Below are 25,899 nucleotides of genomic sequence, written 5' to 3' on the forward strand. Positions count from 1 at the left end.
GTGTTTAGGAATTGTTTGGTGGTTGCTAGGGTGTAGTTAAGTGGGGGATAGGATGTGCTGAGATTGCTAGAGTGTACAGGTGTTGCTTGGTGGTTGCTAGGGTGTTGTTAAGTGGTAAATAAGATGTGCTGGGGGTTGCTAGAGTGCTTGAGTATTGCTTGGTGGTTGCTAGGGTGTTGCTAAGTGGTGGTAAAGATGTTGCTAGAGTGTTCAGGAGTTGCTTGGTGGTTGTTAGGGTGTGGCTAAGTAGTGGACAAGATGTTATGGGGTTTCTAGAGTGTTCAGGTGTTGCTTGGAGGTTGCTAAATGGTGGTTAAGATGTTGCTAGAGTGTTCAGGTGTTGCTTAGTGGTTGCTAGGGTGTTGCTAAGTGGTGTATAAGACATTATGGGGGTTACTAAAGAGTTTGATTGTTGCTTGGTAGTTGATAGGGTGTTGTTAAGAGGTAGATAAGATGTTCTGGCTGTTGTTAGAGTGTTCAGGTGTTGCTTGATAGGGTGTTGCTAATGGTAGGCAAGATGCCCCGAGTAACTGTTAGGGCACTGTTGGGTTAGAGTTCTGAGTGGTTGCTAGGTTGGTGCTAGATGAAGCGCATGATGTCTGAGTTGTTACTGTTGTTAGGTTATTCATAGGTTGCAAGAGTGTTGTGGGTGTTGAAAGCTAATGCTCGGGAAGACACATTGTTTTATTTAATACTTGATTCCACAGAATTTATTCAGGAGTTTGGATGAATCTCTTACTCAGATCCCTGCAATGAAAGCTGACAGTTGCTAAAGTGAATGTAAAACATGACAGAACAACATGACAGTCTCCAAGGGGACATTACATATTTTAATTAAAAAAATTTCAAGGCACCCTACTAGTGCGTGGCACGTGCTATCAAAACATCATGCATTAAAAATGTGACATCTGCTCACTGTCATGTACAGTATGATGATCCAGTGGAGTGATGCACGTCACTCACACTGTCAGACTGTGTGTGTGTGTGTGTGTGTGTGTGTGTGTGTGTGTGTGTGTGTGTGTGTGTGTGTGTGTGTGTGTGTGTGTGCCAAACATGAACTGTTTTCCTCCAGATGACAGTCTGAGCTATATATGTCTCCTGTTTTAGTTACTACAGATTCTAAAAACAGCGATGCGTGACCGACCTACTTTACACACCTGGCTGGATCTCACCTGAATAACGGAGAGCAATTTCTACCCTAATGTTCCCATTTACAGACACACTGAAAACACAGCTCCACATACTGTACAATGCTCATATATAGTATTTCGACAATTAAGACACATTTCTAAAATGCTATTGGAAGAGTCATTCATTTGTTTATTTATTTATTTATTTATTTATTTATTTATTTATTGATTGATTGATTGATTGATTGATTGATTGATTGATTGATTGATTGATTGATTGATTGATTGATTGATTGATTGATTGATTGATTGATTGATTGATTGTGGTGATGGCATACTACTACAATTAATACCACAACACTAAAATCTGCAATTACAAATGCTGAAAATACTAAAAATGCAAGATCACCATAAAAGGTGTATACTTTAAATATCCAACATTATTTACTAAATGAAACATCACCAATGCAGACACTCATTCTTAATCATTTTAAATAATATGTACTGCAATGCAACATTATAATCTAATTACGCACATATTTAATACATTGTTTTTTATATTTAATGGGCCTAAACAGAAGATGCCAGAATAAACGTCATGCAAATAATATGCAAATACAAATCTGGCCACTGAAAAAAATAATAACATTGGCATATTTTTCGAAGGTTTCATTATTGTGTTTATTATTTTTTAATGTGTGCATTAGAGCATATTAATTGCAGAAATGAATGCAATTATTTCAACACTATTATAGTGATCCAAGAGGCAAAATACACCAAAAAAAAATAATACACAATAAATTACAACACACTCATTAATGTTTTTGAGCTTCATTCATGAAAAGAACAAATCAAGCAATCAAACAATCTGTCTATCTGTTTGTCTGTCTGTCTGTCTGTCTACCTACCTATCTATCTATGAATAAATATGTGATTTTAACTACTTTCATTTTAAAATGTACAGCCTTTTCACTAGAGATAAATCAGGTTTAATGTAAAATGCACTGAATTCCTGACTAAAATATGACTTTTAATAAGATAGATGTGGTATTCAGACATGCTATAAACTGCAGATTTGTCCCACATTCAGATTTCAGTGCTGCAGACTTCACTACTGCGTCTGTTATGAAACACAAGGCTTTCAGAGCAGATGGAGAGAAACTTCAAAAGCTGAAATCTGAATCTGCTGCTCGGAGATATGAAGACATGCATGGATGGAGGAAACAGATTTATATAATCGCGCCGCTAGATCTGACAGCCGGAACACATTCATCATCAGAGAAGAGGAGAAAGAGGAGCAGGAATCAGATATAACGTGACATCTGAAACCTTTCAGTCCTGAAGACGAGGAAAAAAATCTGACTGTGGTTACTAGGGTGTTGCTAAGAGGTGGTGATGATGTGCTGGGTGTTGCTAGGGTGTCCGGATATAGCTTGGTGGTGGGTAGGATGTTCTGAGTGGTTGCTAGGGTGTTGCTAAATGGTGGTTATGATGTTCTGGGGTTGCTAAAGCTTTTAGGTGTTGCTTTGTGGTTGCTAGGGTGTTGCTAAGTGGTGGATAAAATGTTCCGGGGTTGCTAGAGTGTTCTGTTGTTGCTTGGTAGTTGCTAGGGTGTTGTTAGGTGATGAATAGGATGCTCTGATTGGTTGTTATGGTATTAGATGGTGGATATGATGGTCTTAGTGGTTGCTAGTGTGTGCTAGCTGGTGGATAGGATGTTCTGCATGGTTGCTAGTGTGTTTAGGTGTTGCTTGGCGGTTGCTAGGGTGTTCCTGGATGGTGGTTAAGATGTTCTGGGGTTGCTAAAGCATTTGGATGTAGCTTTGTTGTTGCTAGGGTGTTCCTAAATAGTGGTTCAGATGTTCTGGGCTTGCTAAAGCATTCAGGAGGTGCTTTATGGTTGCTGGGGTGTTGCTAAGTGGTGGATACGGCGTTCTGGGGTTGCTATAGGTTGGTATTGTTAGGTGATGGATGGGTTGCTCTGATTGGTTGCTGTGGTGTTGTTAGGTGGTGGATATGACGGAATTAGTGGTTGCTAGATGGTAGTTATGATGTTCTGGGGTTGCTAAATATTTTTGGTGTTACTTTGTGGTTGCTAGGGTGTTGCTAAATAGTGGTTAAGGTGTTCTGTGGTTGCTAAAGCATTTAAGTGTTGCTTGGTTGTTGCTATGGTGTTACTAAGTGGTGGATACAATATTCTGGGGGTTGCTGGAGTGTTCAGATGTTTCTTGGTGGTTGATAGGGTGTTGTTGTGTGATGGACAGGATACACTGACTGGTTGTTGTTAGGTGGAGGATATGATGGTCTTAGTGGTTGTTAGGGTGTTGCTAGCTGGCACATAGGATGCTCTAATTGGTTGCTAGCGTGTTTGGGTGTTGCTTGGTGGTTGTTAGGGTGTTGGTAAATGGTGGTTGAGATGATCTGGGTTGCTAAAGCATTTAGGTGCTGTTTTGTGGTTGCTAGGGTAGTGCTAAGTGGTGAATGCAATGTGCTGGCGTTGCTAGAGTGTTTGGAAGTTGTTTTGTGGTTGCTAGAGTGTTGGTAATGTTCTGGGGGTTGCTAGAGTGTTCAGGTGTTGCTTGCTAGGGTGTTGCTAAGGGATGGATAAGCTGCGGCAGGATGTACTAGAATGTTTAGATGTTGATTGGAGGTTGCTAGAGTGTTGTTAGGTGATAAATATGATGCCCTGAGTGGTTGCTATGGTGCTGTTAGGTGTAGAATAGGATGCATGCTCTGTTAGGTTGCTATGGTGTTGTAAAGTGGTAAATAGGTGGTTGCTAGGGTTTTGCTAGGTGGAGAATAAGATGTTCTGAGGGATTTCTGGGGTGTTGCTATGTGGTGGATAAGATGTTATGGGTGGTTGCTAGGAGATAAAAAATGATGCTCTAAATGGTTGCTAGGGCAAAATCATTTAAATCAGGCAACTTTATAAAGGTGCATTAATGGAAATTAATGCAAAAATGCAGAAAGCTAAGAAATGTACCTTCCATGAAGTAGAGGCTGGCGTCAATCCTCCATCTGATCTGGCCTTTGTGGGATCCGCTCACACCACGACTCTTATAGTCCAGAAAATTCTCAGACAAAACCTCATCTGTGCAAGAAACACACAGCAAAGACTGTAAGGACAGGAATTTCACAGAGATACATTAGGATAATAAAATGAGTCTATGAAATACTGATGCCAACATCTACATAACGTCTTTTTAATTTAACTGTACTCTTTATTAATGATAAATGATGATGAAATGGGATCTTCTGACCGATGAGGTACATGCCGATCCAGTCTCCAGGCTCCACCTCCTCCTTGATGTCCCAGCAGATGCAGATGTCCTCTGATTGGCCGATGCAGTAGTGGGAGGAGCTTACTGTCAGGGTGGAGCGGCTCTGTAAGGTCAGCAGGTCAGTGTCGCTGGTCGAGCGATGGAGCGATCGGTCCGTCTGAGCGAAACCGAATCGAGAACCGTCTTTCCAGCGCCGGCGCATCGGAGAACTGCGCGACGGAGACGCCATCGCCGCCAGACTCACAAACCTGCTCTGGTACAGGTTCTGCACACAAACACACACAACAGTGTCATCTTTAAAGTACAAAAGAAATCAAAACTAGCCATACTGATTTTGTTTGCTCACATTGCTAGTTTAGTGCTGAACAATTCATCTGCGCATGTCATTAAGAAAAAGAAAAATAGTTGCCCTTGTAATCTGAAAATGCACTTTTTGTCTGTTTTCAGTTAAACTCTCAGATTAGGTCTGTCTGAGGTATTGGGCGTGGCTAACATACTTAACCACGCCCCTCCAGCTGTCAGTTTTGACATCAAACAGAAATGGTGAGGAGGAGGAGTCTGTTATGTTGTAATAACTCTCCCCTTTTCCCCATCCTTCTGAATGAAACGCCTACTTTACTACATCCAATCAGCTCACAGTAGAAAAAACAAGCCACACCCACTGTTTTCTCATTTAATATTTCATTTCTTTAGGAACTGTCATAATACAAAAAACAAAAACATGGTTGCAGCTTCCGGTTCATGCAGACTTCAAATGAGAAAAGTGGACTTTTGGGTTTGGGTTTTTTTCTTTTTTCCCCCCTAAGCACCCTCTAGTGGATTTGTCATGTGAAACGTACAATAAAATATACCCTAAGTAACGTATTTCAGATTCGTAAACATATACACAGCGACCTCTAGTGGATTTGTCATGTGAAACATGAATGCAAAATCTAAAAACTGAATTAAAAAAATACTAATACTATCATTTCTGTGAATTAAAATGTAAATAAACAAATAAATAAACATTGTTCATTCATTTTCCTTCGACTTAGTCTCTATTTCAGATGTCGTCACGGTGGAATGAACCGCCAACTTATCCAGCACATGTTTTATGCAGCGGATGCCCTTCCAGCCGCAACTCAGTACTGGGAAACATCAATACACACACTCATACACTACGGCCAATCTAGTTAATCAATTCCCATTTTGCGCATGTGTTTGGACTGTGGGGGAAACCGGAGCACCCGGAGGAAACCCACACCAACACGGGGAGAACATGCAAACTCCACACAGAAACACCAACTGACCCAGCCGGGACTCAAACCAGGACCTTCTTGCTGTGAGGCCACAGTGCTAACCACCAAGCCACCGCACCGCCCTAAATAAACATTGTGTTTCATTAAATAATGTATTTTATTACATTTTCTTTTTTATTTATTTTTATCAAAGGAATTTATTAAAATAATATTAATAACAACAAAATAATTACATAAATAAAAAACTATTTGATAAAAAATAACTCTGGGTTGTTTTGATTAACTAAATTGGCCGTAGTGTATGAGTGTGTGTGTTAATGAGTGTGTATGGATGCTTCACAGTACTGGGTTGCAGATGCAAGGGCATCCGCTGTGTAAAACATATGCTGGAATAGTTGGCGGTTCATTCCACTGTGGAGGCACCTGTTGAATAAAGGAACTAAGCTGAAGGAAAATAAATGAATGAACTCTAGAACTCTATAGTATTGCTATCTACAAGAATAAGTCAGAGAAATACTGAAATACAGAGAATAAACAAACTTCTAACATCGTCATGCTCACTGGGTAAAATTGTGCAGTTTAAAACTGATCTGCATCATAATTCTGTCATATGTTTAATACAGTGAAGAATAATACATAGCCTTTTTTAAAAATAGCAACAAACAACAATACTGGCATTGACTGTGAATATGCAGAATAGAGATGCATGAGGTTTGGTCTGAACGTTTAGCATTTTCCAGAAGATTAAAGTGAAAGATCATGCAGAGATCTGAATGGAGATGAACATGCAGCATCAAAACCAATTAGCGTCTCATAACTGGAAATAACTGGCCCTAGTAAGACAAGAACAGTTTGTAATCCAGTCATAAATCTACAGGGAAGCTTTAACATTGATTTTGATGCACAATAATGAGACGTTTCTATACAGTTTTGGACACAAAACCACAAGTATGAAGACTGATGAATGATGCATGCAGAACACAATATATTCTGGTTATATCATGAGTTCTGATGGTCCACATCAGTTCACTTGTAAGTTTAAAGACAGTATCACTGGAAAGAAATGATTAAGCCTACATTCAAAAATGCAAACAAAAAGTGCAAGTTAAAACTGAACTGGATGATAATTCTGTCATAAAACTGTACTTCTGTCATGCACTTCAACATACGTTTAACTGCCATTTTGAGGTTTTTTACACTAATGACATTTTCCAGGGACATATTATTGACCAATAAAAGATTATTTTGGTGCAGTTCTTTGCACAGCATCAAATAAATACAAAACAAATGAACGCTTTCAATTGTAAATTAAAATGTACAAACAAAACTATAATTAATGTGTGTATACTATAATTAATGCATTTCAGAATCGCAAACATGTAAACAGCGTCCTCTAGTGGATCTGAAACATTAAAAACATACTCTAAGTAACATATTTTAAATGAGCAAAAATACAGACGTCGCCCTCTAGTGTATTTGTCATATAAAATGTACAAAAATTGTACTCTGAGTAATGTATTTTACATTTTTAAAGCGTGCTCTAGCAGATTTGTCATCTGAAACGTGCAATAAAACATACTCTAAGTAACATATTTTAAAACCGAAAAATGTAAAAGAGCGCTCTCAAGTGGATTTGAAATCTTAAACAAACAATGAAATGTACCTTAAATAACGCATTATCTATTCGCAAAAACATCTAAACAGCGCCCTCTAATGGTTTTTACATCTGTAACATACAAAAAAAGTACTCTAAGTAACATGTTTGCGATTCGCAAAAATGTAAACAGCACCATCTAGTGGATTTCACATCTGAAACTTAGAACAAAACCTACTATAAACTTTGTATTATAGATTCGCAAAAATGTAGAAAGCGCCCTCTAGAGGATTTAAAGTCTTAAATGTCCAATGAAACGTACCTTAAACAATGTATTTTAGATTCGCAAACATGTAAGCAGTGGCCTTTAGTGGATTTGTCATCTAAAACATACTATAAAACATACTCCAAGTAGCGTATTTTAGAATAAAACATGTAAACAGCGCCCTCTAGTGTATTTATTATCTGAAACATACATGAAAGTACTCTAAGTAACGCATTTTAGATTCGCAAAAATGTAGACAGCACCCTGTAGGGAATGTCATCTGAACTGTACAATGAAAGTACTCTAAGTAACGTATTTTCGATTTGTAAAAATGTAGACAGCGCCCTCTAGTGGATTTGAAATCTTAAACATACAAGGTAATGTACCTTAAATAACGTTTTTTAGATTAAGAAAAATATAAACAGCGCCCTCTAATGGATCTGACATCTAACATACAAAAAACGTACTCTAAGTAACGTATTTCAGATTTAGAACATTTAAACAGCGCCCTCTAGTGGATTTGAAATCTGAAACATACCAAAAAACTTAAAGTAACATATTTTATATTCACAAAAACACAGACAGCACCCTCTAGTGGACTTGACACCTAAAACATACAACAAAATGAACTCGGAGCAATGTAATTTACATTTCGCAAAATGTAGGCTGTAGTATTTCTATTGAGAGAATCGCAGAGACGCTCTGTACCTGCAGGACAACATTGCCTGCTCACTCCTGAAGGATTATGTTTAATCAGTAGAGGAGAAACACAAGGAAACACTGAACATCTCTCTGAAAGCCTGATAAACACACAGATCTGGAAATAGCAGCGCCTCTGGGAGCTCCTGACAGAAACAACGCAGAGAGACTGAAAAAAATGACAAAATGACAAACTCCCACAGCAGATCCTCTGTTTCCTACAGGAGATTCTCCTTCCCTAATGGAAAAAACAGTCTCAATCTGAGCCTAAATAACTTGATTTCAATGACTTTAAGCGCCCTGTTATAATTTAATGCAGCTCTTCGTGTCTTAAAGAGACTAAACATAAATATTCTGTCATCATTTACTAATCCTTTACTTGTTCCAAACCTGTTTGAGTTTCTTTCTCCTGTTGAACACAAAAGAAGATATCTTAAATAAAATATATACGCCACTGACTTCAATAGCATTATTTCCCCCTACTATGGTTGGCAATGTCTACCATATATAAAATGTACTAAATATCTTCCTATGTGTATTAAGATTTGTGACGTCTTATGACCTACTGCAGGAGTCTGTCTGTTGGGATTGAGGATTGGCTCCACCTTAATCTAATTGCTATAGGAAACACGTGTCATTTACTGCTCTGGACCCTTTAAAACCTTATGGCTGACGTTTTGAAGGAGGCTGCTGCTTTGGACTGGACTTTTTGTTGTATTCAATTATTTTGTACATCCAACATTTGCTACACTACACTACATATTGATGCATACACCTACATCTGAAACACCACTGATTCCTGACTACTACATTTACATATTTTTTTGTTTACAAGTTGTTTGAAACGGTTTCTTTTATAAATATGTTATATAGTTTTGGCTTTCTTCAGTGTCCCTCTTTTTGTTACGTCCTTGTGAGCCACAGGGCGTAACTTATTATAGTAATATAAATAGATTAGTAATTATTCCATAATTTAGGTGGGATGTAAGAAAAAGCCCTCTTTCCCATAGTTTTTAACTACTGATACAAAGTAAGTTCACAAACAGAACGAAGAGAGTGAAAAGGAGTGTGAAGAGTGACCAGATCACTAATGTGAAATGTTTTGAATGTGCTGTAACCTCCTAAAAGAAGCTGCTGGTAAATCCCCAAAAAAAGAATAACAAAAATCAGGACGAGATGTGATAAAGGACACTAGGCTATCCGAACCATGCCCTGGCGCATCTCCTGGTTCATTTGACAAATGTGAGTGCTCCGAATCAAGCCCAGGCTAATTCAGTTGGCCAGCCCTGGCTCGGTTGGAAGACGTGTGCCAGAGGTTGGGCTTTGGCGCGGTATGCTTATAGTGTGAATATAAAGTGCACCTGAGCCCGAAACTGAAGATGTGACGTCTCTTTTAAGGGACTGTTTCATATAGATTTATTAATCACTTTTACTTTTCAATGAACGCGAACTCTCCTAGTTTATTAAAGACGCAAACCTCTCGCTGCACCTTCAGCAAACCTCCTAATACCTGCAGCACGAGGACTTTTATGATCATTTATGAGTGTCAAAAGTGGCTGATCTGTTCAGCAGAAGATCTGACTGTGTCAATGCATACCGAACGGCTTAAAATAATACAAAACCATATAACTAAAGCAATGTCCACTGTGCTGAGCGAGAGAGCTTCTCTTCTGTAGTCACATGATTAATGATGTAAGCGTGCTCCGGCTCGGAAGGTAAAATGCAGTGAGAGTGCAGGCCATTGGGGGAGAGAGGAGGGGGACGAGCGCACCTCGGCACAGTTCAAGACAACTGTACCTAGTGTGAGCACACCCTAAGCCTCTCAGCATCAGGCCTATACTGTAAAAAATGATCAGTTTTCTGTATTTTGTTAATTATGTTTATATATTCCCTGAATATTTCTGCTTTATAATTGCATTATGAGAGCTTGATCTTTTTTTCAATGACTTTTAACCTTGAAAAGTTTAACCTTGTAATAGTCTGCAGTGTTATATTGTCTGTGTTGGTGTCGTATATTACACTACAGACTTTTTTTCTCTAGATATTATTTCTTATGCATTATATAATTTCAAACTAATGCTGCACAATTTCAGCACCGATATTGTAATGTGATCATTTTCAAAAGAAAATTATATATGAAATATGAACATGAACTTATATTAATATTGCAATGTATATCGCTGAAAAACTAAATATTGCAGTGTCAGATTTGTCCAATATCATGCAGCCCTACTACAAACCACTAAAACATCAGTAAAAGTCACTGTGTTGAACTGCAGAGTTGAATTTTCAAGATCAGAAGCGGACAGAGCAGAGATCAACATCCCATAATGCAATTCACCACCGTAAATAAACAGAAAGAATCACAAAATACGGAAACTAATGAACAGATATTTGTTACAGCATTAAAAGAAAGGCTCTAATGGGTCTAATGTATGAGTTCAGGTGTTGATGAAAAGCAAACACTGCTGATGAAGATGAAGATGAGGACGACGGAGGATCTGACGGAGAAAAGCACTGACCTTTACACTACACAGGTGGAGCAGCATTATGAGTCTCAAAGCACATCAGATCCTGTGGAGAAGGTCAGCGGTTACTGAAATAACATAAAACATTCAGCAGAGCCACACAAACACAACCTGGAGATGCACTCAATACTGGGATATCATGGAAATTAGGACTGCACCATGCTGAAAAAAGAAAATATATGGATAGTGTTGTTGAGTGTTGCAATAACGTCGCCATAATAAAACTATACTATAAAAACAATCAATAATTTGACTGAATTGTATTGTATTTCTAACATGTCTGTACAGTCCTCCAGTTAAATCCTTGAGATATAGCAGCAGATCTCTGAAATGCACGCACTAATGCTGTGATTCTGATATTCCAGCTTTCTTCTGACTACATTTATAGATTTTTTGAGAAATTTATTGATCGCCAAACAACCAGAAAAAGGCATTACATTACAATACAGTGTGAGAAACAGCAAATGCTCTCAGTGTTCAGATTATATCGCTAACAAAACCACTCCCTACAGAGGACTAAAGTGAGTTACAGCCCATCTGAGCTCCACGGCTGTGATTATATCGATCTTTCTGCACTTCTAAAAACACTCATGAGTTTGTCTTTCAATAACATTCATGTAGAAACGGAGAAAAGCACAGATCTGAAACCCCAGCGGCTCAAACACACACTGAAGGAGATATGTGTGATAATGGAGATGAATGTGTAAATAACACACTGACAGCTGATGTCTTATACTGTTCTTTTGTCCTGCTGTGTTTGGTTTAGGTTTTATTATCTCTGCTTATTAGTTCCCTAGTTAGTTTCCTTGGTTGTTGACTAGTTCAAACTTGCTCTGCTTTTCATTTTTCTGAATTTAATCTGCACAAATCAATGTTGTGTGTGTCAAAGTTTATTACGATTGTACAGCATTTTCTCCTGCGATCTCATGCGTATCCCTTGTGGATTATTATTAAAGACTCTTCTTGTATTCTACTCTTATTTTTTATTCACTGTATATATAGTGAGGTTATATATGTAGTGGAAAAAACAAATAAGATAATCTTTTTAATATTGCAATGAAAATAGAAAAAAAATTTGAACAAATGTTAGTATCTTCCTTTATAACATTTAATAATTACTGAAAAATGATGTTTTTTTGAAAATTTAAAAAATTGTCTCTTTGCTTCAGTAATGCTTTAATTATTTTGTGTAGTTGTTTGTAATGGTAAATCAACCATAACAATATATATATATATACACACACACACACATTGCATACAGAATATTACGGCCTGAATATAACCAGAGCATCATAACCAGAACATAACCTGAACATCATAGCCTTAATATAACCAGAACATAACCAGATCAAAACATGAATATAACCACAACATCATAGCCTTAATATAACCTAAACATCAAAGCATGAATATAACCAGAACATAACCAGAACATCACAACCTTTATATAACCAGAACATCACAACCTTTATATAACCAGAACATAACCAGAACATCACAACCTTTATATAACCAGAACATAACCAGAACATCACAACCTTTATATAACCAGAACATAACCAGAACATCACAACCTTTATATAACCAGAACATAACCAGAACATCACAACCTTTATATAACCAGAACATAACCAGAACATCACAACCTTTATATAACCAGAACATAACCAGAACATTATAAACTTAATATAACCAGTACAAATCCTGAAAATATCCAGAATATAACCAGAAGATCAAAGCGTGAATATAGCCAGAACATAATAGCCTTAAAATAACCAGAACATAACATCATAATCTTAATTAAACCAGAATATAATAACCAGAACATCATGGCCTGAATATAAGCAGAACATCATAACCTGAACATATCATTGCAATTGATCTCTTCAGTTAATAAAAAAATGGGTAAAGTCAGTGAGTTCCAGGTGCAAGTAGCATTGATGTTAACGTCAAATTTTGAAGGTCCAAATCTATTAATCTAATAATCTGTTTTGTTTTGAACTTTTAACTTTCACACTGCTGTCACTCGTCATATTCCCTGACGTGGAGTAATTTACATCATCTTCTCATATTAGTACACAACTATTATCCTCATGTTGAAATCAGCACAGATTTCTTCAAGATCCAGCTTTAGAAGGGTTTACGCCTTCACTTCTCCTGTAGGCTGGTAATCCTCTTAATGGACTGTAATGCTGAGTCAAGCGAATCCTGCCTTTATTGTCATCTCTAAAATCAGCTTTCTGGAAGAGCTTCAGTTCTCTAAAGGTCACACTCCAACCAAAACCAAAAGTAATCTGATATAATTCATTACTGAATGACAATGCTTTGAGGCAAGTTTGAGTTTGCATTGAGTTCTTGTTACTGTAATAAATAATCTTGCCCAGATTTTGTTTTTAATAATAATCAACAATCAAAGGAAGAGTAGATGAAATAGTACTATATAAACAGATATTACTATGAAGTACTTTAAATACAATATTTGATATTACAGTTTTTTATTTATCTATGTAAAGCTGATTTGACACAGTCCACATTAAAAATGTGCTTTAGAAGTAATGATGATTTGACCATACAGTAATGTTATTTGGGGCATGCATCTGCTTGAATATTATGACAATAATCTCAAAATCCTAAAAGCTTTTTAGCTTTATTGGTTTTATTCTATAAAGTTGCGACAAAATTCCCGAACTTAAAATACAAATATGGTCATTTAGAGCATTTTATTCAGAACATTTTAATTTACTGTGATTTAATATAACATCATAAAAAGATTATAACCAGAACATCATAGCCTGAATATAACCAGAACATCATAACCAGAACATACCCAGAACTTCCAAGCCTTAAAATAACCAGAACATCATAGTATGAATATAACCAGAGCATTGTATCCTTAATATAACCAGAACATAACCAGAGCATCATAGCCTTAATATAACCAGAACATCATAGCCTAAATATAATCAGAACATCATAACCAGAACATCATAGCCTAAATATAACCAGGACATCATAACCAGAACATAACCTGAACATAATCATAATATAACCAGAACATCATAACCTTAATATAACCAGAACACAACCAGAACATCATAATCAGAACATCACAGCCTGAATATAACCAGATAATAATCAGGACATAACCAAAACATCATAACCAGAACATAACCAGAGCATCATAGCCTTAATATAACCAGAACATCATAGCCTAAATATAACCAGAACATCATAACCAGAACATAACCTGAACATAATCATAATATAACCAGAACATCATAACCTTAATATAACCAGAACACAACCAAAACATCATAATCAGAACATCACAGCCTGAAAATAACCAGATAATAACTAGGACATAACCAAAACATCATAACCAGAACATAACCAGAGCATCATAGCCTTAATATAACCAGAACATCATAGCCTAAATATAACCAGAACATCATAACCAGAACATCATAGCCTAAATATAACCAGAACATCATAACCAGAACATTACCTGAACATAATCAGAATATAACCAGAACATCATAACCTTAATATAACCAGAACACAACCAGAACATCATACCCAGAACATCATAGCCTAAATATAACCACAACATCATAACCAGAACATACCCAGAACATCCAAGCCTTAAAATAACCAGAACATCATAGTATGACTATAACCAGAGCATTGTATCCTTAATATAACCAGAACATAATCAGAATATAACTAGACATCAGAACCTTAATATAACCAGAACATCATAATCAGAACAACATAACCAGAACATAACCAAAACATCATAACCAGAACATAACCAGAGCATCATAGCCTTAATATAACCAGAAAATAACCAGAACATCAAAGCATGAATATAACCACAACATAAACTGAACATAACCAGAATATAACCAGAAAATCATAGCTTTAATATAACTAGAACATAAACTGAACATAACCAGAATATAACCAGAAAATCATAGCCTTAACATAACCGGAACACTTTAGCTTAAATATAAAAGCCTTAATCTAAGTTTCAGCAAAATTCCCAAATTTAAAACACAAATATTGTCATTTAGAGCATTCTGTTCAGATCAACAAATGTTTTCATTTGTTGTGATTTAATTTAACCATGGTCAATTCATATACAAATTAATATAAACTAGTCTGTAAAAAGACAAGTGATCTTAATGCACTTGATTACCATTTTTACTATACATTTGTAAAAAACAAAAAACAAAATCATTGTTAGTCCTTTACAGAATAACTCCAATCTTTTTTGTAGATAAAAAATAGATCTCTTATTTTTTCCAAATACCTGTATATTAATAACAACATCCAAAAAATATGAAGTTTGTAGTTACAGCTTCTTTTAAATATGCATTTCTAAAACACATTCAGCCTCCTCTCTTCATCCAGGCAGTCTGAATATAAATGTACATGTAAATCAGACACAATCCAGCAGGGATTCAACAACAAAGATCCGCCGAGGATGACAGAAAGACAATAAAGACATTATTATGTTAAGTATCAGCGCTGACCTCCGCATCTGCGTGAATGAGGATATTAAAAGGCCTGAGTGAATGAATGATTTCTGCCATCTGTATGACTGTAGATCAACTGAGCATCAATGGAAAACAAGCATCAAAGCATCTGCACATAATCATAATCCACCGAGACTCTAACATTACACACTATTTCTTCTCTTCAATTATTTCTTGATGTCATGTGTAAGGGAGTCATCATTTGTCTTTACAAAATATTCCTTTGCCTTAATCTTTTTAAAAGTGAAATAAAAATGGTTGCTTTTGCTTGTTTGTTGTGTGGTTAGAAATGACGAAAGACACAGATTTCCTCAAAAGAGACTGCATTTAATTCCCATCAGTGTTGGGATGTTAAACTGGCCAGTTTGTTGTTGATTTCAATCATATATCAAAAAAGATTCAATGAAAAATAAATTAATGAAGTGTATAGAAGGAGACTTTAAAGTGTTTGGTGCTAAATAAAAGAAAGAAAGAAAACAAATCTACAGTAATTATTACTTCACCAAACTACCAGTAAAAAGTAAATGAAAAACATGCTTCGGTATGTAAGAAAAAGCAACTAAAATAGTCATTTTGTGTTTTAGTGACCATTAATCCAGATCAATAAAAACTGGGGAGTGTCATTTTGCTGATAGTTGATTGGTTGGAACTTGGTTTGTGATATCTAAACCAGAACATGACCAAAATATAACCTGACAAAACCCTGAACACAACCAAAATATAACATGAACACAACCAAAGCATAACCTGAACACAACCAGAACACAACCTGAACGCATGCTGAACACAACCAAAACATAACCTGAACATAACAAGAACATCATAACCTAATCATAACTTGAACGCAACCTGAACATAACCTGAATATAACCAGAACATAATATCAACATAACCAGAAAATAATCGGAACAAAACATAAACATTACCTGAACATAACAAAAACAATATAATCTAATCATATCCTAATCATAACATGAACATAACCTGAACATAGTCTCTACATAATCAAACAAAACCAGAACATAATCTGAATTTAACCTAAACACTACCTGAACTTAACCAGAACATAACAAGAACAATATAACCTAATCATATCCTGATCATAACTTGAACATAATCTGAATATAACCAGAACACAGTCTCTACATAACCAAACATAATCTGAATTTAACCTAATGAATGCATGATAATAAAGTGTAAAGTGAAGCGTTTTCTAATGCGAGTGTGCATTAATAAAGAGTAAAGTGAATTTTATACTGATATTAAATGTGAATGCATGATTATAAAGTGTAAAGTGAAGCGTTTTCTAATGTTAATGCGCATTAATAAAGAGTAAAGTGAAGCGTATGCTGATATTAAATGTGAATGCATGATAATAAAGTGTAAAGTGAAGCATTATTTAATGTTAATGCGCATTAATAAAGAGTAAAGTGAAGCGTATGCTGATATTAAATGTGAATGCATGATAATAAAGAGTAAAGTGAAGCATTATTTAATGTGAATGCGCATTAATAAAGAGTAAAGTGAAGCGTATGCTGATATTAAATGTGAATGCACATTAATAAAGTGTAAAATGAAGCATTATTTAATGTGAATGCGCATTAATAAAGAGTAAAGTGAAGCGTATGCTGATATTAAATGTGAATGCACATTAATAAAGTGTAAAATGAAGCATTATTTAATGTGAATGCGCATTAATAAAGAGTAAAGTGAAGCGTATGCTGATATTAAATGTGAATGCACATTAATAAAGTGTAAAATGAAGCATTATTTAATGTGAATGCGCATTAATAAAGAGTAAAGTGAAGCGTATGCTGATATTAAATGTGAATGCACATTAATAAAGTGTAAAATGAAGCATTATTTAATGTGAATGCGCATTAATAAAGAGTAAAGTGAAGCGTATGCTGATATTAAATGTGAATGCACATTAATAAAGTGTAAAATGAAGCATTATTTAATGTGAATGCGCATTAATAAAGAGTAAAGTGAAGCGTATGCTGATATTAAATGTGAATGCACATTAATAAAGTGTAAAATGAAGCATTATTTAATGTGAATGCGCATTAATAAAGAGTAAAGTGAAGCGTATGCTGATATTAAATGTGAATGCACATTAATAAAGTGTAAAATGAAGCGTTTTCTAACGTGAATGCGCATTAATAAAGACTAAAGTGAAGCATTATTTAATGTTAATGTGCATTAATAAAGTGTAAAGTGAAGCGTTTTCTAACGTGAGTGTGCATTAATAAAGAGTAAAGTGAAGCGTATACTGATATTAAATGTGAATGCATGATAATAAAGTGTAAAGTGAAGCATTATTTAATGTTAATGCGCATTAATAAAGAGTAAAGTGAAGCGTATGCTGATATTAAATGTGAATGCATGATAATAAAGTGTAAAGTGAAGCATTATTTAATGTTAATGCGCATTAATAAAGAGTAAAGTGAAGCGTATACTGATATTAAATGTGAATGCATGATAATAAAGTGTAAAGTGAAGCATTATTTAATGTTAATGCGCATTAATAAAGAGTAAAGTGAAGCGTATACTGATATTAAATGTGAATGCATGATAATAAAGAGTAAAGTGAAGCATTATTTAATGTTAATGCGCATTAATAAAGAGTAAAGTGAAGCGTATACTGATATTAAATGTGAATGCATGATAATAAAGTGTAAAGTGAAGCATTATTTAATGTTAATGCGCATTAATAAAGAGTAAAGTGAAGCGTATACTGATATTAAATGTGAATGCATGATAATAAAGTGTAAAGTGAAGCATTATTTAATGTTAATGCGCATTAATAAAGAGTAAAGTGAAGCGTATACTGATATTAAATGTGAATGCATGATAATAAAGAGTAAAGTGAAGCATTATTTAATGTTAATGCGCATTAATAAAGAGTAAAGTGAAGCGTATACTGATATTAAATGTGAATGCATGATAATAAAGTGTAAAGTGAAGCATTATTTAATGTTAATGCACATTAATAAAGAGTTAAGTGAAGTGTATGCTGATATTAAATGTGAATGCATGATAATAAAGTGTAAAGTGAAGCATCTGCTGGTGTGAATGTGCATGTCTGCTGGTAAAGAGTGTGTTGGAGTGTGACGGCTGGTGAGGGATTGCGGTATATATAGGTCAACTGCGCTCATAAGAGCTGGTACAGTGATGGTCTGCTCCCTGCGGCTCTCTCTGTGTTTCCCATTAGCAGACATCATGAGCTTTCCAAAAAGACAAAGCACTTTCATTAGTTCTGCGTCCGCTGCTGCTGCGGTGCGTTCGTTCAGATGGAGTTTGACATGCTCTACTTTATGCATGTGTGTGATAATACATGAAAATAATCAAGAATTTATCAAGAAGAATTATGTAGCATGATGGTGTTAATATTAATGATAGTTACTGCAACATCCACATACTGTGTGTGTATATATATATTCTAATAGATAATAACTATAAAAATGAGAAAACAAACATAGTTTAAATAGATTTTGGTGTATTTCTAAAAATTAAATATCTATTAACTATTTAATCTTCACATGAGACTAATAATCAGTGCTTGAATTAAGGGGAGATGGCATCCCCCTTATGGAAAAAAAATAAGAAAAAGCATCCCCTTTGTAAAACCACCATCCCCCCTTACCATCCCCTTTAGATTAACAACAGTGTGTGTGTAATGTTATACTTATCATGCAAATTTAATGTTAAAATTCTCTATTTATGGTAATTTATGACTTATAAACAACAGCGATTGACCAATCAGAACTCAGCATTGTAATAAGGCGCCACACAAGCACAATACAGTTCATTTCGTGTGATTTTTAAAATGTCTAATACGTAAAACACAGTTAACAGGGCTTGCTAACATTAGCGACCCAAGTTTTGCCGTTAATACCTAAGTTACAGCAGATTCTAGGTTCCCTGTTTCTAAAATGAACCGTTATTATTATCACTAAAATCAGAACGCAAGTAATGTGAAGCATTTTCAGAATCGCTGTTGTCCAAATGTACTCCGTTTTCTCGAAAATGCTTCCAAACAGCTCAGCCGCTGTACATCTCCATACTATGTTTTGTTTATGAATGAATTTTGAGCTTTGATATGAGACAATGATTCAGTTGTGAATGAATCAGCTGTTCAAACAACTCAATTAAATGAATCATTCAGTGGAATGATTCAGAGACTTGATTCCACCTACTGGCGGTTTTAGTTTCAAATCTCATGACATGACATTGTTAAACAGTCAGATTATAAATAAACAGTACATCTATCTAAACGCTAACTTTGTTTTTTTCTTCGCCATCTTTGTTGTGTCATGAGGAATTCTGTTGATTTAATCTGGTTGTGAGATATTCTTCCTGATATTACTTCAGTTTATATGAAAAAAGCGCATGTAGTCGAGCCACATAAGGTAAACAAAGAGTTGTAAATAAAAAGGTACATTATATTTAGTCAATCAAACAGTTGCTGGTAGCCAAAAACTTACATTATCAATTAACTAATTGTTCCTTTTAATTTCATAACTTTCTTCAAAATGACATGCTTAAGATTATTAATGGATGGTGGTTATGTAAAAAAGCATTTTCTCAAATTAAATATATATTTAGACCTATTTTGTTATCTTTGTGTGTGTGTGTGTGTGTGTGTGTGTGTAGCTAGAGGACACCACTATTATTATAATTATAATTATAATGTTTTTATTATTATTATTATTATTAAAACATTTGTTATTATTGTTATTATTTTTATTATTATTATTATTAAAACATTTGTTATTATTATTATTATTATTATTATTATTATTATTATTATTATTATTATTATTATTACTTTTATTATTATTATTATTATTAAAACATTTGTTATTATTGTTATTATTATTATTATTATTACTACTTTTATTATTATTATTAAAATGTTTGTTATTATTATTATTATTATTATTATTATTATTACTTTTATTAATATTATTATTATTATTATTATTACTTTTATTATTATTATTATTATTATTACTTTTATTATTATTATTATTATTATTAAAACATTTGTTGTTATTATTATTTTTTTTAATACTACTACTAATTTCTTTTTCTGTATGTGAGTAATACACATTGGGGATGAAAGAAGACAAATAAATGTTTAAAAAGAATAGTTTTTTACATTAAAATGTTTCTTTTTTTTACACCCTTTAAAATGTAGAAATGTGGTTCCTACAAGATTTATTTCTACATGATTTAATGTGTTTGTTAGTTTTGGGCTCATTCCATGTATTTAGGTGGATTCAGTTATGTTACATAATATTTATATTATAAACCAAGTAATGTTAATGATGCCATTTTTAGCTTCAGAAACTTATTTCACCCAAAAAACAGCATTTTTTCCCATTGAATAATTAGCTTTCTATAAACAAGTTGTCTGTGATATATCTGTCCACTATTTCGATATCTATGCGATGTGTGTGTACTTGTGTGTGTAAATACATTTAGCAAGCCACAGCTGTCCCAGAGTGCACAGGGTAAATACCAGCCTGATGATCCCTGACGATCAATCCTAACCTCACATCCAATCCCAAAGCCACTGCTTCATAAATCGCATTAATCGCTGTATAATAATCAACAGAGAGGCTTCAGAACCACAGCACTGAAACTGCAGACACAGAATCAGACAGAAACACACACTTCTCAGCTGATGATGCAGACACACTTACTGAAATAACTAGGTATTTGGTTACAAATGCAGCGTTTTTAAATATGACGAGAGAAAAGCTCAATGACACCAGAAAAACAGAGAAAGAGGGAGAGAGAGGGAGAGAGAGAGAGAGAGAGAGAGAGAGAGAGAGAGAGAGATGTGATGTGTACATGAATCCTAAACCTGTTGATTGTGAAATATGCTGTTCATTATTGTTTATCATTACTGTTCTATCCTTCAATGTTGAATGTTAATTATACTGTTCATAACTGATTTTTTGCTGTTGTTTTTATCTTTATATTATTTGTTTTCATGTTTTATTTAATGTAAACATCACAAATGCTTTGGCAATACGTCTGTAACATTTGTCATGACAATAAAGCAATTTTAAAATCTTCATTTTAGTTTGTATTCAGAGAGAAAGACGGAGATCTGCATTACTCATCTGCATAAGCGACCGTCATTTTATTTAATATAAATCAGGGACGCCCAAACTACTACTTATAGATTGACTGAGGGTTGAAGGTCCATTAAATTTTCCATGAGTAATCTCCTAATTTATTTCCTCATGCTTAAAAATAACTAGAAAACATTGCTTTAAATTCTATTACTGAAGGCAGTCCATTTATAACAGAATAATGTTTAATGGATTTATTACAGCAACAACAATCAGAGGAGTCCAATGCTGAATACACTAGACTGCACCTGCCTTTGCCTGGATTTGCTCGGCATGTCTTGTGCATTGCCTGATATCCGTCGAGTGCCAGTATTTACATTTTTTTAAATCTGATGAATTTACAAAACTAAAGAAATGACAAAACAAACAAACTAAATGTTACATTACACTCGAAATGATGATATTTTGCAAAGATATTCACCCCGACCACCCACCTATCATTCTCCCTCTCTTCTCAAATGGAAATCAAAGGTTAGAATGGGCCAACTTTGGCCTGCGGACCCTAGTTTAGGCATCTCTGATATAAATATATTAACATGTTTGTATTTTATTGTTTTACAGTACAGCGTATATATTCCTTTACCTTTTTAATATTATTACTGCTGTTATTATTATTACTATTATTATGAATTTTATTGCCACTATTTTTCAGTTATCTATGAAATATGTTCTCGTACAGTCTAAGAAAAGCTGGGTTATTTAAACTCAAATTGGGTTAAATACGAACTAACCAAAACATTCATTCATTTTCTTTTCAGCTTAGTCCCTTTATTAATCCGGGGTTGCCACAGCGGAATGAACCGCCAACTTATCCAGCATATGTTTTATACAGCGGATGCCCTCCCAGCTGCAACCCATCACTGGGAAACACACTCATTCACACACATACTCTACGGACAATTTAGCTTACCCAATTCCCCTATACCGCATGTGTTTGGACTGTGGGGGAAACCCACGCCAACACCGGGAGAACATGCAAACTCCACACAGAAATGCCAACTGACCCAGCCGAGGCTTGAACCAGTGACCTTCTTGCTGTGAAGCGTTATTCACTCTGCCACCGCAACACCCCTCACCAAAACATTGGGTTAAAATAATGTCCTTTTATTTAAAAAATTTCCTTTTTAATTTGAAAAATTAACCCAGTAGTTGGTTTAATCCAGGGGTGCCCAAACTCAGTCCCGGAGGGCCGGTGTCCTGCAAAGTTTAGTTCCAGCCCCAATCAGACCCACCTGGGCTAGCTAATCAAGCTCTCACTAGGCTTTCTAGAAACATCCTCGCAGGTGTGTTGAGGCAAGTTGGAGCTAAAATCTGCAGGATACCGGCCCTCCAGGACAGAGTTTGGACACCCCTGGTTTAGTCCATATTACACCCAGAATTAGGTTGAAATAACCCAGCATTTTTTGGGGGGTGTGTGACTCCAATAAAGTGAATTGAATTGAGAGAAAGTGCAAACACACACACACACACACACACACACACGCACACGCACACGCACACGCACACGCACGCATACACATTAGATGGTTATAAATGAATATACGCATAAATATAGTATAAATATACTGATTATTATTATTTATTATTTCTGTTTTATCCTAAAATGTTGAATGATGATTGTCAAATGTACAGTTTATTTGAATATATTATTAATTTATATATTATTACTACTAATATTTACGCCGTTTACACACACACACACATATATATATATATATATATATATATATATATATATATATATATATATATAAAATTATTATTTTTAATTTAAACTTTATAAATGCTTTGGCAATACATGCCAATAAAGCGATTTGAGAGAGAGAGAGAGAGAGAGAGAGAGAGAGAGAGAGAGAGAGAGAGAGAGAGAGAGAGAGAGAGAGAGAGAGAGAGATTCCCTCAATCACCAGTAGAACATCAGAACAAAACACACACACACACACACACACACACACACACACACACACACACACACACACACAGAGAGAGAGAGAGAGAGAGAGACACACGCATGAAACGCTATCTTCACAGGACTGCGCGCGCGTCTGCAGTGGTAAATGACTCTCCGTCGACACACGCGCACGCACGCACACACACACACACACACACACACACACACTGACAAATACACACACACGGACATGACAATGAAGCCCTCGCTCACACATAGACACACACCTGAGACAAAAAGATCCGCCGGTGGATCATGCTCCAGCTCCGGGCTCTAGCTCAGCGGGTCAAACTGCAATCCTCAAGCCGAACACGGTGATCCGGAGCCGGGGAAACCGCTCAATCCATACCGAGCAGCAGAACCGGAGCGTCAACACTGTCCCGCATCAGCACCGCGCAGCAGCCAATCAGCGGCCGGCATTCCTGCTAACTCCGCCCACAACACGAGACGAGCTGAACTGTGATTTAAAGAAGACACGCACTGAACTGGCAGTCAGAGTAACAACAGTTTAATTTAATATACAACATATGCGTCAGAAATGTTTAGGACTCGAAGCATTATTAAAGTGTAATGAAGGATCACAATTTGACCTCGAAATATTTGAAATGACTTCATATTTTGGCACTATCCTTATAAAGCAAGACGTTTTTCACCATTTGAATTACAATCAGATTTGTGATCGTTTATTAATTGGTGTTTTAATACAGGTATTAAGTCCGTTGCTTCATTTCAATATAAATATACTGATGATGGAACATTGTTTTACTCATATGTTAACACTTTATTTATTAAATTATAAACATAGTAGCTAGACACTTGACTTGATTTAACATGCATTCCAAGTATAATCACTTCTGTAAATTTAATGCATTCACCAAAACATATTTTAGCTACATGAGCTAGACTAAACACTCACTAAAAACAAGTAACAATGCATTACTTAGTTACTTTTGAAGGGCAAAATATTATTTTTTACCCAAACATTACTCGCAAAATTACATATCTTGTATTTTATCCTACATTAAAAAAGAAAATAAATAAATTAGCTGATTGACTATGAAGTGTGGTGCTGATTTCTTTATGCTACAAAATATATTAGATATACATTAGCTAAAATATATCATCTAAATAAATATATAAATATTATTTTATTTAACTTAAGACTGATTTAAGGTAAATATATAACTTAGCATTACAGAATCTGCTAAATTGAATAGCCAATATATATATATATTGCTCAGTTATTGTTTTTTTTTTAGGTAGGAATTGCAGGTTTCTATGTTTTATGTACTGTTAGGTTGAGGTAAGAATATATCAAATAATTATTTTTACTAAAGAAATTGATTTTATAAAGAAATTATCCACTTACAAACAAACAAACCATCTCCCTATACTATATTCCAATGCAATACTGCAAAATATTGTGGGATGTTTTGTCTAGTAATTAAATAAAACGTGTCTATGTGTTAATCTGAAGTTCAATCAAGGTGGATCTCTAATCTCTCTGTCGCCATCTGTGGTCAAAACACTATACTGCATGCTTCTAGTGGAGTAGCTCTTGTACGTCATGTGCGCTGTATCTGGGCTGTGGAATCCCCGTGGTTACTGTGCATTAATATAAGCATATCACAGCAGATCTGCCATTCTGCTATACGCATTTACAACAGTGCGTGTCCTAATTATATTCTGTTCGGAGACGAGCATTTATCGCGTCTGTTTTAGATTTGAGGTCAATGTTTTTTTTTGTTTGAACAAAATTCCCCGCAAAGATCCGTGTTTGGATGCTCACCTGCTGACTAGTTCAATTTTTGACAAAGTAAGTCTACAGCAAAAGCCAAACCCGAGTCTTTCACGCAATAAAGAAGCAACATTTCTTCATTTCAGCGTTGTTTACGGACGTGACGTAAACACGCATGAGCGAGTGACGTAGGCTTGATAATTCCCGCTAAATCCAACCCGGCTCAGTGTGTGGAATGTGTATTATTAATGTAAAATAACCATGGTGAATAAAGTTGGCGGGAAAACCGTTTTGATATGTTAATGAAGCCTACATTGTGAAAACTGTTACTAACACCTTTTACACTGTAAATTATGCCTTAGTTACAGTTTTGTCTAGTTTCTAGCCAAATATCTAAAAATCATTAAATTAAGAAGCATTTTCAAGAAAAACATAACATATTGTCTTGTTTTCAGAAATAAAAGGCCAACATGAAGCGAGTTTTTCCTTAAAATAAGCAAATTAATCTGATAATTAATGTGAAATAATCTGGTCTATCATTTTGACATAAACATATTTTTCTTTCCCCATTGGCAGATTGTTGGCATTTTATTTCTAAGAACAAGTTAAGAAAATCCGTATTGATTAAAAAATCTATAGGTATTTGGACTAGAAAAGTAGTAAGAATATGAAGAGCATTTTTTTTTGCAGTGTAGTTGTATATGTACACACACACACACACACACACACACACACACACACACACACACACACACACACACACACACACACACAACAGTTCTGTCTGG

At 35.1% G+C, this 25,899-nt stretch overlaps 1 protein-coding gene across 1 annotated transcript in view; it reads right to left on the bottom strand.

Annotated features, from left to right (window-relative positions):
• Positions 1-23,684, bottom strand: part of LOC130218834 (E3 ubiquitin-protein ligase HECW1) — a 76,358-nt gene extending 52,674 nt beyond the window's left edge. Inside the window, exons 1-4 of the mRNA XM_056451122.1 lie at positions 23,601-23,684; positions 10,730-10,781; positions 4,391-4,676; positions 4,114-4,221 (exon numbers count right to left, since the gene is read on the bottom strand). Of these exons, the coding sequence (XP_056307097.1) occupies positions 4,114-4,221; positions 4,391-4,676; positions 10,730-10,756 (421 nt within the window). The 5' untranslated portion in view covers positions 10,757-10,781; positions 23,601-23,684. The remainder of the gene's footprint in view (positions 1-4,113; positions 4,222-4,390; positions 4,677-10,729; positions 10,782-23,600) is intronic.
• Positions 23,685-25,899: the final 2,215 nt, after the last annotated feature.

This window comes from Danio aesculapii, chromosome 24 (genome assembly GCF_903798145.1).
Source record: "Danio aesculapii chromosome 24, fDanAes4.1, whole genome shotgun sequence".
In the NCBI taxonomy this organism is placed as follows: Eukaryota; Metazoa; Chordata; class Actinopteri; order Cypriniformes; family Danionidae; genus Danio; species Danio aesculapii.